This window comes from Lepus europaeus, chromosome 8, assembly GCF_033115175.1.
Source record: "Lepus europaeus isolate LE1 chromosome 8, mLepTim1.pri, whole genome shotgun sequence".
NCBI classification, from domain to species: domain Eukaryota; kingdom Metazoa; phylum Chordata; class Mammalia; order Lagomorpha; family Leporidae; genus Lepus; species Lepus europaeus.
In genome coordinates, this window is record NC_084834.1 from 12,969,212 (window position 1) to 12,984,867 (window position 15,656).

At 43.7% G+C, this 15,656-nt stretch overlaps 1 protein-coding gene across 1 annotated transcript in view; it reads left to right on the forward strand.

Moving 5' to 3' along the window:
• LOC133765211 (rho GTPase-activating protein 20-like) overlaps nt 1–15,656 on the forward strand; it is a 141,560-nt gene that overhangs the window by 39,085 nt on the left and 86,819 nt on the right. Inside the window, exons 10-14 of the mRNA XM_062198874.1 lie at nt 575–711; nt 1,923–2,084; nt 6,504–6,610; nt 7,336–7,531; nt 8,710–8,860. Coding sequence (XP_062054858.1) covers nt 575–711; nt 1,923–2,084; nt 6,504–6,610; nt 7,336–7,531; nt 8,710–8,860 — 753 coding nt within the window. The remainder of the gene's footprint in view (nt 1–574; nt 712–1,922; nt 2,085–6,503; nt 6,611–7,335; nt 7,532–8,709; nt 8,861–15,656) is intronic.

Here is a 15,656-nt window from a genome sequence, read left to right on the forward strand (position 1 = left end):
CATCACACACATGCCCAAGAGAAGGAGGGAGGGAGGGAGGGAGGGAGGGAGGGAGGGGGAGAAGGGAGGAGAAGGGAGGAGAGAGTTGAGATGAGTTTCCTATCCTCTGATTCACTCACTAAATGTCAGCCGTGGCCATGGGCCAGGGACAGAACTGGAATCTGGTATTTATATCATGTCTCCTTTATGACAGGCAGGGCTAGAGCTGGAATTTGGGAACTTATTCCATGTTGTGCTTGTTAGAGGTAGGAACCCAAATTTGTTAGCCATGCATAGTGCCTCAGAGGGCCTGCATTTGCAAGAAGCTGGAATTGAGAGCCAAAGATGGACATCAGGTCCAGATACTCTGATATGAGCCTAGGGCATCTTAACAATTAGGCTAAACACCTGATTCTAACTGCCAGCTTATAGGAAACTGGGAAGAAAAGTTCATGAATGTCACGTGGATGGAACTAGCCAATTTCAGATTGTAAGCTCTTGTGCACCACAAATGGAGCAGTTTCTGTCTTTTCTAAGGGTGGAAACAGAATCTGTCATTGATCCTCCACAGCTAATGGTCTCACTTTCTCCTCAGGCTTTCCCACGAACTGGCTGTCTTGCTGGGGCATTACCAGAAGCCATAATGACGTGCCCCAGGACGCCGCTCCTGCTCTTTCAGTGCCAACATTCCTGAGAGTGTCTGGTGTGGAGGACCTGATGCTCACGCTTTGGGTAGGTACCATTTTGATCTCCTGAAGCCCTCCTGAGGAGTGAGCGTTCTGAGGGTTGGTGTCATCATCCAAAAGTGTTTCCGATGAGGCCATCGTTTGTCAGTCCCTGGCTTTGGCTGACATGCCTTCTGAACGTGACCTCAAAGAAGAACAGTCAGATCCGTTATCGTGGTCTTACTTGAAACGCAACAGGAGAAACAACCGTTCCGTTTATTCTGCTGGTTTCAGCGATGTTACCCAGTCACCTGCTCACACACAGCAAAAGGAATGTTTCTGAATCTCTTTGAGTCGACATCCCCCATGTTCCCCTTTTAGCCTCTTCCTTGAAGTGTTCCTTCATTTCCTTTTTGTCTAGATGACTCGAACTTATAACTCAAGGTCCCTCACTGTGGGTGTGGTTTGTATTTCAGATGATTAGATGGATCATCTGCCATTTATTTATCCTTCTATCATAAGAAATTGTGTCAGAGGAAAGCCACAGAATGTGGCCTGTGTTATTTCCCGGGAGGGCATTTGAGAGTTGGCACATTGATTGTCCAGCACATCTACACGCACTATGCTAGATGTAGGGCATTTTATGCTAGGTGGGGAGGAATGTATCAAGTTAGTTCCATGCTAGATGGTGGCCCAGCCCTTGCAGCATTCACAAGTTGAAGGAGTTGCTAGGATCCTCATCACTGTGACATCATTCATGGATAAAAGGAAAGCTTGAGAAAGGTAATGTACTATGCCCAAGGTCTCATGAAAAGTAAGGGACCTAATAGGTGACAAATTCCTGGAGATACCTGACTGTGACACTCCTGTTCCCCTCTTGGCATGAAGATGGGGCAGAAGGACATGGAAGTCAACAAGTGTGGCAATGAGATTTTCCTAGTTGGGCAAGGTCATCAGTACTAGGAAATAATGAGAACAGCGTGGTGAAACAGGAGAGAGTGATTCACTGAAAGCTTGAAGCAGAGAAGTTTGGTTTAAAAGTTCCATTCCTTGAGAATGAAAATAGGTTAAAGCCAGCATTCAAAACAATTTAGTGGGTGGACACAGATCAGAGGGATGGGTCGAACATGTATTTAGAGACACTGAAACAAATTTTCTTCTCTCACTTCAGCTCCTGCTGTATTAGTTCACATACTCTTCTTTACAGGGGCTAGCTTTTGTTCTGGGCTTGTGGATATGAAATGTCCTTTAATTAGCTTTCCTTTTTCTTTCCCACAGGAGTTGATCCGCCTTATCAAGCAGAAAGGGCCAAAGACAGAGAATATTTTTCAAATAGTTGGTGACCTAAAGTCATTTATAGCCCTGAAGGAAAGATTCAATACAGGAGATAGAGGCGACTGGGGCAATGAATCGCCACTTGTGTTAGCAACACTATTAAAGGTAGGGGGATTCTGGCATCATCTATGCACAATATGGAAGCTGTGTGATGGGTTTCATTCCTCGTGACATCTCAAGAAGAGTAATAGGCCTAATCAGTTAAGCGCCTGAGAAACTGAAAAACACATCAGAATGTCCAGGTTGTAGGCAGCTACTCCCTTCATTGGACAGACTCTGCTTGTTAGATAGCTTTCCCCAGTCTTCAGACTCCATGCTTGCTGTCCTCATCTGAATGCTCCATGCAGAATTATGCTAGCATAGTTCCTAATAATTGCCCAAGCATCTTCCAAATAAACCCTGGTTATTCATATAGAATTTTGGCCAGTACAAATCTCCTGCGTTTGCCAGATTTGACAGTGTCTTCCTAATGACATCAGAGTTTCCCAAAGAAACTTTATTTGAAATTTTGAAAACCATTCTAGGTGTTTTCCACAATAAGCAAACATTGCTTTTAAAATGAATTACACATACACATAAATGCCAAGAAAATTCCATTCTTTCCATTGTCATTCTTTCCCCTGTCTCTTATGCCTTTGCTTCACACGTGGTATCAGGACTCTGCTATTTGGAGCTGCCTTCATTTTGACTACTGTTGGCATCTTATGTTCATTTCCATTGTACTTAAGCCAATACTCATAGTTATAGTTACATAGCAACGAGCCCCAGCACAAAGCTCAGCTTGTAAATCTGACTTTGAAAGTGTTGCAGCAGGCAAAGCTACGTTAGACGTTTTAAAATGTTGGGCCTGTGTTGTGGCATAGCAGGGTATGCTGGGGGTTGGAATGCTGGCGTCGTATATCAGAGCACCAATTCGAGTCCTGGCTGCTGTGCTGCTGATCCAGCATCCTGTCAATGCATCTGGGAAGGCAGTGGAAGATGGCCAAGGTACTGAGGTTCTTGCCTCCCATGTGAGAGGCAAGGATGATGCTCTTGGCTTCAACCAGGGTCTGAACTGGATTTTGGAGCCATTCCTTTATGTAGGATCTCTCTCTGTCTCTCTTCCTCATTCATGAACAGTGTGTGTGTATGTGCATGTGTGTCTCGCTCTCTGTGCCTCTGCCCATTGAGCACAGAATTTTCTTTTTTTATTTATTTGAAAGTCAGAATTACAGAGAGAGGAGAGGCAGAGAGAGAGAGAGAGAGAGAGAGAGAGAGAGAGAGAGGTCCTCCATGTGATGGTTCACTCCCCAATTGGCTGCAATGGCCAGAGCTGCACCAATCTGTAGCCAGGAGCCAGGAGCCTCCTCTGGTTCTCCCACGTGGGTGCAGGGGCCAAAGGACTTGGGCCACCTTCCGCTGCTTTCCCAGGCCATAGCAGAGAACCTGGCTGGAAAAGGAGCAGCCAGGCCTCGAACCCGTGCCCATACCATATGGGATTCCGGCACTTCAGGCCAAGGCGTTAACCTGCTGCAAAACAGTGCCAGCCCCGAGCAAAGAATTCGAAAAACCAAGGTGGTGCAAAATACACATGTATTTCAAAGTTATATGGTAAAATCACAAGTATCCAGGTTCATTTCTATGAGGGAAAATTGAATTGTTGGTATTTTCAACAGCTTGAAACAAAAATCTGGTAATGTCGTAATCACTACAAAAAGTATCCTTACATTCTTCGAAACACTCATTACACTTGCTCTTTCCTTACCCTCCATCAATGCTTGGCCACATGTTAAATGGTTACACTTCTGTAATGACTTACAGGCCCACACGTACATCACTCAATCATAAAAATATACACTAGGTTAGACAGTCACATGTTTGTGTTGTTTGTGTTGTACATGAAGTTGATGTCATTTTCCAACAAGATATAGGGTTTACCCCTCTGAGGACTTTGGAGTCTGATTTTTGATAAATACCATGTGAATCACCTGGAGAGTTGGTCCAGGCTAAAAATAAATGCAATCATCGAGTTGAATTTGCCATTGAGCTACCTAGAAGCAGAGGTACAACAGCAAATCGTCTTCACATATTCTCCTTGGCTCACAGTGTGGCTTCCACAACATGCCCCGTCTATTCATCCTGCAGCACAGGGAAAGCCAAGAGAGGACACATACCCCACATGCATGGAAGTAAGTACTCAGCAGACAAAGCTACTCCTGAACCATCCCAGACTTCCACATCATTCAGAGCTCCACACATCTTGGACATACTCCTTGGGAAACAGTCGAAGGCTGTAACTACAGTGGGAGAGTATTGGACACGAGTGACATAGTCCAGGTATAAGAGGGCTTGGATTTTGTCCATTTTCTTCACTGTTCTATCCCCAGTAGTCCAAACTGGATATGACATAAATGACTATTGAAGAAATACTAGAATGAGCGAGCAATGTCTGGATTATGAACACAACACTTACTGAGAGGCATTTCCTACACTCACTGCTATTTAAACGTGTCATGGGCCATATAGTAAGACCAGTGGAAAGAAAGCTAGCAACGGGATATGAACTGGAAATATAAATCCCACCATCGTCTGGTTATATTTGTGAAGAGTTGATCAAGGGCAGCGCCGTGGCTCACTAGGCTAATCCTCCGCCTGTGGCGCCAGCACACCGGGTTCTAGTCCCGGTCGGGGTGCCAGATTCTGTCCCAGTTGCCCCTCTTCCAGGCCAGCTCTCTGCTGTGGCCAGGGAGTGCAGTGGAGGATGGCCCAAGTGCTTGGGCCCTGCACCCCATGGGAGAGCAGGATAAGTACCTGGCTCCTGCCATCGGATCAGCGCAGTGTGCCGGCCGCAGCACGCTGGCCGCGGCGGCCATTGGAGGGTGAACCAACGGCAAAGGAAGACCTTTCTCTCTGTCTCTCTTTCTCACTACCCACTCTGCCTGTGAAAGAAAAAAAAGAAGGCCGGCGCTGTGGCTCAATAGGCTAATCTTCCACCTAGCAGCGCTGGCACACTGGGTTCTAGTCCCAGTCGGGGTGCCAGATTCTGTTCCGGTTGTCCCTCTTCCAGGCCAGCTCTCTGCTATGGCCCAAGTGTTTGGGCCATGCACCCTGTGGGAGACCCGGAGAAGCACCTGGCTCCTGGCTCCTGATCAGCGTGGTGCGCTGGTCGCAGCGCACTGGCCGCAGCGGCCATTGGAAGGTGAACCAATGGCAAAGGAAGACCTTTCTCTCTGTCTCTCTCTCTCACTGTCCACTCTGTTTAAAAAAAAAAAAAAAGAGTTGATCAATGAGCTAGTGAAAAGGAAAGTCGAATGAGGCTATTAGGAGAGTATTTTGCCCCAGGGAACAGACATAGTCAAAATGTCCAGTCCTTACTTCCTATTTTATGTGAGTACACGTGTGTATATTTAGTTCATTTGGTTCGGAACCTTTGCTGCTAAGACTTAAAAGGATTAGTCTGAAATCAAAATGTGAAGTATGTATGTTTACATGTCCTCAGTGCATAATATGATTTAGGATGACCCATAAGCAGATCTGTCAGTTTGTACTATTTTACTAAAATATAGGCAAAGAAGACTATAGAGATTTGTTTTATATGTTTGAATGGCAGAGTGATAGAAAGAGACGCGTATGGGTCTGGCAGTGTAGCGCAGTGCATTTACCTACTGCCTGCAACACAGACAACCTATATGTGCACTGATTTGAGTCCCAGCTGCTTGCTTCTGGTTGAACTTACCACGAATGGACATGGGAAGGCAGCAAAAGATGGCCCAAATACTGTGGTCCCTGCCACTCACATAGCAGAGCTGGGTGGAGTTCCTGGCTTGTGGATTCAATGTGGACATTTGCAGAGTAAATTCGTGTATGGAAGATTTCTCTCTGTTTCCCTCTGTCTCTCTCTCTCTCTCTCTGTGTGTGTGTGTGTTTCAACTCCATCTTTTACATAAATAAATAAGCTTACAATAACACACACACACACACATGCTCATACAGAGATATCAATCTTCCACATGTAGGTTCACTCCCCAGTTTTTTGCAGTGGCCCAGGTTGGGCTGGGCCAACCTGAAGCCAGAACCCAAAACTTGTTTCAGGTCTCTGAAATAGGGCAGAGCCCCAAGTACTTGGGCAGTTACCCACTGCTTTCTCAGGCACTTCAGCAGTGTGCTGAATCAGAAGTAGAGCAGCCAGGAATTGAAGGGACCCTCTGATATGAGTTGATGGCATCCCTGGCAGCAGATAAATCCACTATGCCATAATAACTACCCCCCAAAAGATGATTGAGACAATAAGATGAGGTTTTTCTTCCCTTCCAAAACTTCTGAGACTCTGAGAAGTCAGAAGAAAGTCAGAAGAAATTGAAGCACCTGTTTCTGCATGTACACAATGGTGGGAATGAGAGGCCAAACTCTATGGAGGTCACAGTTTGAGCGTCTAGAGAAAAAGCGGAGATTAAATGAAATATTGCAATTACATGTTTTCTTTGTAACTTCTCCAGTCTATACTTGCCAACAAATTGATATAACTTCTTTTTTAATCTCTATAAGGATTGCCTTCGAGCCTTTCCTAACACCCTGTTTTCAGCTGACCTCTATGATCAGTGGCTGAATGTTCTTGATGAAGGCAATGACGAGGAGGCCAGAGACATCCAGAGGTGATTCTATATAATTGGTACTGTACTCCAGACATGCCTCAGAAAGCAACCGACATAGTCTGAGAAAAAGATTCTCTTCTGCTCTCGAGCATGAACCACTAAAAGAGTGCACATTGTGAAGAGGGTTCTTGTAGTCCCACACACCACAGCCAGAATCAGAAGACATGTAGACTCTACCATTGTCATTGAGTTCTTATTTCTCCCCAAATAGTGTTGTTATCGAGTTGTTGATATTGTACACATTCTGAATGTATGACATTGGTGGGGAGGAAGCCTGCTGGTGTCAGAGACATGGTACAAGAACAGTTGACCACGGGTCTGACCGTCATACTGTCAGGAGCAACTAAGTGGAGATCTCTGTGTGTGCTTATGGAATTGAAGTCAGTCAAGCACTTTTGTATACATTCATGCCTGGGATGTGTTTGTTCCATCACTACTTTAGACTCTTGGCTTGAGGCAGCATTCTTGCACTATTACCTTTCAAAGAAGGGCAATGCTTTCAATTAATTGCTGTTGAATTTCCTCAGTAAGCTCTCACCTGAGAACATTCTGTAACACAACATCTGTTTTTAATATACCTGTGTTCAATTAGATATTGACAGAGTTATCCCAAGTGAAAACACAGCAAAAAATCATAGGAATTTTTTTAAGACTTACAGCTCCTTTTGTCTGTATTTTCATTGGATTATGTGACTTGTTATAAGACTCCATTTTTTTGTGTTTAGGCTTTTAGCCCATCTGCCCAGAGCTAACGCAGCTGTCCTAAGACACTTGTTTTCATCATTATATGCAATCTCACGTAATGCATCATACAATCAAATGACTACATCAAAGTTAGCTTTGTGCATCACCCCGAGCCTTCTGTGTGTCTGGCGATCTACTTCAACAAGCCCAGCCCTCGAAGGCGAATTGAGGAGAAAGGTAATGAGGTACCCTGTTTGTATGTGTTGAGGAGCACAGTCCCATTGGGAAAGTGAAAGTCAGGATTTGCATTCTGATGAGCCTTTTTTTTTTTTTTTTTTTTTTTTAACCGTGAAGACTTCCATTTTACAGTGTCAGGTCACTTATTCTGTATTGGGAATTGTGGAAGGGTGGGGTGTTATGCAGGAAATTGATAGCAGTGAGTTACTTCTTTCCTATGTAGGAAACAGAAGAGTGATATGACTTAAACATGGAGAGAGAAGAAGCTCATGTAACATGATAGAAGGAAACCAAGTTTTGGTAGTTGGGCAATCTAAGGTGCAATTCTGTCTCTGTCACTGAGAGCCATGCAAACTTGAACCAAGTTTTCTTCATGGCTTCCTGAGCTGAGTGATGGCAGTGGTGATAATAGTGGTCAGTAGTGGTCAGCAGTGACACTGCCTTGTGTGCTTGGGCAAGATGAGCACACTTCTCCTTCCACCAGTGACCTTCATCCACCTGCTGTGGCTCATTCAGAGAAATGTTTGTGTACAATTTCATCTCTGCTACTGGAATGTGAAGGTGAATCAAGGTTTCTGGAGCATTGTAGTGGGCCCATAACATCTCCAGTATACTCACAGCTCTTCTCAAGCTCATGCAGAATGTAATGCTGGGTTGAGGCAGAGCCATGCTGGTGGAGAGACTTCAGCTAACCAAGCAAACAGTTTCTTTGCACTGACTCCTTTCACGTCAAAGGATCCACAAAGAAACTCTGCTTCTCAAGCTTAAGATGATTCACTTGAGAAGCACATTTCACATGTGTTCTTCTCTCGAGTACTTGACATGTTTTAGTGTGGAATGATTACATCTTCACTTCAAACATCCTGCATAGGTTAACTGACAGTTATCCTATTTTTGCCAAAGAAGCAAGTGATATCAAAATATTAGCCATTTAACTAGGCCACAAGATATGTTGGTCTTCTAATGAGAAGTGTTTTTGGACAAGGTACATAGTATTCTTGAAAGTGTAACTGTCATTTAGGAGATAAAATTGGTTCGTATGTGTTAATGTCAAGTGCAAATTTTTGTTAGAATCCAGAATTTCACATTTTTGTGATGTTCACAGTTCACATAGGACTTGTGCTCCTAAACAGACCAAGTGGAAAAGAGCACCCCATGTCCGCCCTTTTGTGTCACAGATTTCCCTTGTGGAATTTATGATTGCAAGTTATCCCAGAATATTTGGAGATGACCAGAAGTCTAAGAAGAGCTGTATGAATTCCAAAAGAAACTTTGGAGAGAGTAGCCGGCAAGTCATCGCCACTGCGGGGCAGAGTGCTGCCGGCCTAGGTGAGAGTTCCCTGAGGTGGGATCTTAGGGCCAGCGTGCCAGGTTCTCTGGGAGAATTTCACTGCTTTGCTAAGAACCAGACTGCAAGCCTGCCAGGTGTCACGGGAGAAGCTCGAGCGATGTCCTGTAGCTCAGGGCTAACCCCAAGAATAATGCCACCCCTCCCATGACGCCACCTGCTCTGTCTTCACAAGGGTAGCGCAGATCAGGAGGTTTTATGGTGTCCTGAGACCAAAGGACAGATAAGATGATGTACTTGACTTACCACGCCACTGTTGCAAATAATGTGTGCATCGGAGAGATCATGTGTTGATATAGTCTACGGATCCATTTTCTAACCAAATTTAAGTGTAGCCCTTACAAATGAGTGCCTCTTGTGCTGAGGAAACATGGACTTCAAGTAGTATGTGACTTGGCTGCTAAACATATTCAGATGAATGCACACTTTTTCATAATAGGTATTTATGATACAACCAGAAACAGTGTGTGCATAGACAAGTTCATACTTTGAAATGCATTGCAACATACACTTCCTGAATTACTCTCTCACACATAATCAGTGTGTTCCTGTTGAAGCATCGGCGAGACTAGCAACACTACCGGTTGTCTTTCTCTCCCCTTGGTACTCTGTGGTAGCTGACACATCCCAAGTCCCAGTGCTCTTTGAAACCCTTTGAAAGGGAACAGTGTTAGGGATGAACAGAAAAGACCTCATGTTCTTCCCAGTGTTCCAAATTTGGTGCCTTCATGTACCAACGTGTCATCTTTATATGTTGTGTACATAAATAGTACTCAAAGTTAAAAAGAAAAACCTCAGAATAAATATAGGATAGGGATTTGTTTTGCTCAAGAAAGTAGTACATCTATAAAACATTTTTTTCATTAATTGCTCTTTCATAAGCTGGTCTTCATGATGTCTCAGAAACTGCAAGACAATCTCCAATATGAGTCAATGATGTTATTCTATCCTTGGCTCCCTGTGGAAAACTGATGGGTACTTTTCCAAAGTACAAGATTCTTCATTTAAATGATTTCAAGAATTAAACCTCAAACTTTTAATTCAAAACAAGAATTGGTTTGATTCACAATGATTATTCAACTTGGGCATCATTTTCTCAGAGACATACTTCGATACACTTAGTTTGATAATGTCTCAGAACTTATGCAACCCACATTGGGAGCAAATGATATTTACATTTCAAACAAATTCTTCTCCTGCAATCAGATACTGGAAAGTGACTGAAAATATACTAACACTACTTTTGTTTTCTCTTCAATGGACAAGATGACACTGTCACCGGAGTCTGAACCCATTAAAGGTATGGTGTCTGGCCAGAACTTTCCAGTGGAGACAGAAGTCAAGCCTGAGCTTGTAAAGGGACCACCTGTGTCTTCTGTCTTCGCAATCTGCGTTACTGAAGAGTACCAAGAGCGTGCTTCCTTTAAATGTCCCTAAATTTCCTTTCACCTAACGCTAAAGGATAGTTTATAAAAGGTTTGCACCTTGTTATCAATGTGCTTGAAATCTTCAGTTTCTTTCCTGGAAGGCTAGAATTCCTTGGTAGAAAATTGCCCATGAGGCACCTACCCTAAGACAAACATTTTTGAATCCAGTTATTCTGTAACTGTCTCATAGTTGCAAAATTCAATCATTGATTTTCAAGGTAGATTTTCAGTATCTCTGTCCTTATCCTTTTTGCACCTCTTAAAGTCATTCCCATGTTTTGTATATAAGTGGAATTTAAATAAAAACAAAACACCTGAAATGAATTTAGAAAGGAATTTTCTTGCTCAAAATATTCAAATGGCCAATGGACAGGTGAACAAAGGCTCAGGATCGCTAGTCTGCAGGGAGATGCAAATCAAAGCCACAATGATTTTTCACTTCAGCCCAGTTAGAATGGCTATCATCCAAAAATCAAAAAGCAATAAATGCTGGTGATGATGTGGGGAAAAGGTACCCTAACCCACTGCTTGTGGGAATGTAAACTAGTAGAACCATTATGGAAGACAGTATGGAGATTCCTCTGAAATCTGAAAGTAGATCTACCATATGACTGAGCCATTCCACTCCTGGGAGTTAGCCCAAAGAAAATGAAATCAGCGTGTGAAGTGTCATCTGTACCCCCATGTTTATTGCAGCTGAATGCACAACAGCTAAGATGTGGAGTCAACCCAGATATTCATCAACTGATAATGGAATTAAGAAAATGTGGTATATACACACTATGGAATACTCCTCAGCCATAAAAAGAAAAGAATGAAATCCTGTCTTTTGCACAGAAATGGGTACAAGTGGGAACCATTAAGCCTGATGATACAAGCCAGTCCCGAAAAGACAAATATATTTATTTTCTCTGCTATGTGGCAGGTGATGTAGAATACAAAAAAATACTTAGGAATAAAACAGATACTTTGTGATATGATTGTGCTTTTTAGGCCTTGTGTATACTTCTGTGGAACTGTAGTCTTCCTACTTTGTTACTTGTTGACTATATGGTTAGTGATAAATTAAGCCTGTGACTGTAGAGTGGACTGAAAGCTTTTCTTTGTAAAAATTAAAGGAAAAGTAGGGAAGAAAAGAGGGGGTTGAGAGAGTGAGGGGGGGGGAATTATGATTCCCTTCTTAGAACTGTAGCTGTGAAATACATGAAATCTGTTCTCTCTCTATTAGTAACAATTCTAAAGATGATTCAGTTTGTGCAGTGGGTTCTCATCATATCTAGTTTCCTTTTCTTCAGTCTAACACTCTCCCAACTGAGCTATTTTGGCTGCCCCCAGTATGTTTTCTTTTTCTTTTCTTCATGAGGTCTCAGAAACCTCAGGAAAATCCCCTTTATGAGTACATGAAGTTGAGATTTCAGAGTTGATTTTACTTGTATCTTACACTGAGATGAGTCTGTTTTCTGAACATATTCTAAGACAGCTTTAGATTTTTCCACAGTGGAATCAGTAAAACCAACATGAGAATCTGACCCAATGTCACAGAATGTGACTGACCCAAACCCTCCACTTGGCAAAAAGGCTATGCCTTCTGACGGGGTACCCTTATCCCCTGGCTGCCGTCCCTCCTGTGCTGAGTGCGTTGGGTGGCGTGCCCCACCCGTGTGCCCCGTCTGCCCCTTCTGCTGGGGGGGGGGGAGCGTAGGCATGCTGGTCGGTCTGCCGGTCCCCGCGGTGGGGACCAGGCGCTGCTCTTTCGGCCCTACCGCGGCCCGCACCTCCCCCCTCCGTGTCGGGGGAGGATCCCGGTGGGCCGGGCTGTCGGTCCATCGCTCGTTTTGGGGGCCTGTGTGCATGCCTTCTGAACCTTGTCTTCTGAGTTACTGAAGAGAACAACCGGCGTGGTTCCTAAGCATGCACTTGAATCTTCCTTGCACTGCCTTGAACGTCTGCTACAAACCAACTTGCCAAAATGTATAATTTTCCTAACTGGAATTGAACTCCTCCATTGATAACTCTCTTGCTAGAGAATGACCAGTGTGACCACTAAACTAAGGCAATGGTTTTGACTTCATATTTTTCTTGACTTGGCTTCCATGGGAACACTGACTATGCAGTTTGCCTTTATTTTTCTTGTGCTTCTATTTCTGGAAGGAAAATTACAGTTCAAAATGACATCCAAGGACAAAAAGGAAACATCTAAGAGAGAATTTAGAATAGGAATCTTTTTTTCTTGAGCAAAAGTAAGTTCACCCAGCATTTTCCCATAATGCATGTTTGCATGTGTCTCCTTTCATGTGCTTGTATCATATTTGGATTCAGAATAACTTCATTACCAGTTATCTGATGTTGAGAAGGGTCTGCTGTTGGAAAATACACTATGATAGGTTTTGTTTTTCCTTCAACATGAAAGTTCACACTTCACTTGGAGTGTGGCACAGTGTAAGATGTGGTGACTGAACAAAATCTTCCACTGGCAAATAATGCCGAGCCGGAGCTGGCCAGGGCCCACATCTGTCTTTTGACCTCTTCATTCTGAACACTGGATGTGTCCAGTTAGCAGAATTACTTAGGATTTCATTTTATGTTCTCTACCCATCTTTTAATGTGACATTAAGAGCTTCTTTTTCACAAATGTTTGAGTGTGTGTTTCCTAACTAGCTTGACGTCTTCAGTTTCTGCCTTGGAAGGGCAGATTCCCTTGAAAGAAAATTGCTGATGAGGCACAAACACTGAGACAACCATTTGCTTCTGCTGGCATTGTGACTGTTTCACAGTCGTACACCAAATCAGCACTTTCCAGGTTGCCAAGATTTTCATTTTCTGTATCCTCACACATTTGCAACCTCAAATCGTAACTCCAGTGTTTTGTAGAATAGTGCTACTCCAATAAAAATAATATACCTGCAATGAATTTAGAAAATCTTTTGTTTGGCTCCAAAAGAATTCTGTCTTTGCATCTTGTACTCATGATATGTATTTCCCTCTCCTTTTCTTCACGAGGTCTCAGAAACCTCAAGGAAATCTCCATTATGATTGCCGTGACCTCTGATACGGTCTGTTTTCCAAAGCTATCCTAAGACAGCTATAGATTTTTCTTCAATGGATTAAATAAAATCTTCCTGGGAATTGGACCGAGTGTCTGGGAGTGTGACTGGCACAAACACTTCCTTCACTGGGCAAGGAGACCAAAACTAAGCATGGAATGAGCCCACCTATGTCATTTGTCCTCTGTCTTCTGAGTTACTGAAAATAACAGTTGCCAGGGTTTTTTAGGATTTTATCCCATCTTTCCTAAAATTCCTTGAAACCTCCACAAGAACTAACTTGCCAAAATGGTTGAGCAATTTTCCTAACTTGGATTGAAGTCGTCTTTTGCTGTGCAGCAGGGATTAAAATGCCTAGATAGTGAGTCACCCTTGTTGTCTCTATGCCAAGACAGTGGGTTAGCAAAGTAGCACTTTTTCCTTGGCTCTCACTGGGATACTGGCCACTTCCCTAATTACAGGATCTTTTCATTGCATCTATGCCTATCCTCTTTTTTTGTGAAAGGGGAAGGGCAATTCTCAGCACAGAAATGACCTGAGGAAGGGCCCATCTGTATAGAGTCATAGGAATTGGTTCCATAATCACTGGAATCATCAAGGCTTGCCAGTAGGACAAGGAGGAGGTCAACTTTGTCTCTCTCAGCACCAAGAACAAGGTCTTGGCTGTCACACTCTCCGGCAAGACTGAAACTGAACTCTCGGTGCACCAGAGATATACAGATAAAGAAACCCATATTCAGCTCAAGCCCAACTTCTATCCTTATGAACTGCAGCATACTATACCACTGGGACACTCATAGACACAGTTACCATTGGTGAACATTGGTGAACGCTGAGAGACTAGACGCCTAGAGCAGCTTAACTCCAACCAAAGCAAAAATCCAAGTGATAACCCTGCATATGTCTAAACCATGAACTCTTTTCAATAAAAACTTATTCATAAAGAGGAGAAATGAAGAAACATTTCTATGCCCAGACATGCTTTTCTCTGACAACTGAGATACTGAATTAAAGAGATGGCATGGTGGTTTTGCATTTTCACCTTTCATCCCTAAATGCTTGGAGCCATCCATCAAATACTGAATTTACCAAATATATGAGGGCAAGGCTAATGACAATTGAGGTTTTCAGTTGCAGTGAAGGAGGGAAAAGATTAATTCACAGAGACTGTCACCATGATCCCTACTAAGAAAGTGAACTGGGCATCATATTGTGCTTGCTTGGCTCCCTAGCACAACAAATAGGCAAATGATAGTTAAAAGAAATTTCATTACATCTGTGGCTTACAGTGTTACCTTCTGAAAAGGGATGCACTAATTGAAACATGGAACGAGTGGGTTCTCCAATCCTGCCTGAGACACTCTTATTATTTGTTTTCAATGGAGTTTGAAACCCAACATGACAATTTTTTTTTTTTTTTCGCCTCGGCTGGTCTCAGAACCCCGGGAAACGTGTCCACAACGCATGGCTGTTGCCTGAAGTGAAGTCATGGATTTGATCTCTGCTGCTGGAATGAGAGTGTTCTTAAAGCATGCCTAAACACTTTGAGATTTGTCTGAGGTGGAGTACATGAACCCAACATGAGACTCAAAGAGTGCCAGGAATGGGACAGGCCCCAATCCTCCAGTAGGGAAAAAGGCCGGACCCAAACAGCTGTGCGGCCACGCTTGCCTTCTGCCCTGTGAGTGAGCAGAGAGGAGATTGTGCAGCTGCCTAAGAATTTCCCCCATGTCTCCCACATGCCGGGAGCGTCAGCGAGGGAGGGACATGACTAAGCATGGGCTGAACACGGCTCATGAGAACTGGGGCTGGCAGTAGTGTCCTGCAGGGACCAGAGAGTTCCTAGAGGTGTACTCACCTGGCCCCTCAGAGGAGACTGTGGTCTGGGTGAAATAAGGTTCTATCTTTGCTCCCACTGGAACACCAAGGTGGCACATGCAAGTTCCTGCATCCTTTCACTTCACATGCCCTTTAACTTTCCCGTTTGTTGCAAAGTGATTCCTTCTCCAGAAATAAGTGCCTCTGCTATCAAGCTGTGATGGAACCGTGGATATGTGCCGAGGAAGGATGTGTCTCCTGGTTAAAGAGTGCCAGAATGCTAGTCAGGTTAACCGAGACTGCAAATTGTACTTCCCATTACACCTAGAGCTTACATGCACCACTACTTACATGAGGGTCTCCACTTGGCTTGAGCACTTTAGATCATTAACGTGGCAAAACACACTGGAGAGTGGGATGAAACTAAAGCATAAGTGGCCCAACGTAGGGGGAAACTCGACACCGGCCATGGCACCTCCGCACCATGG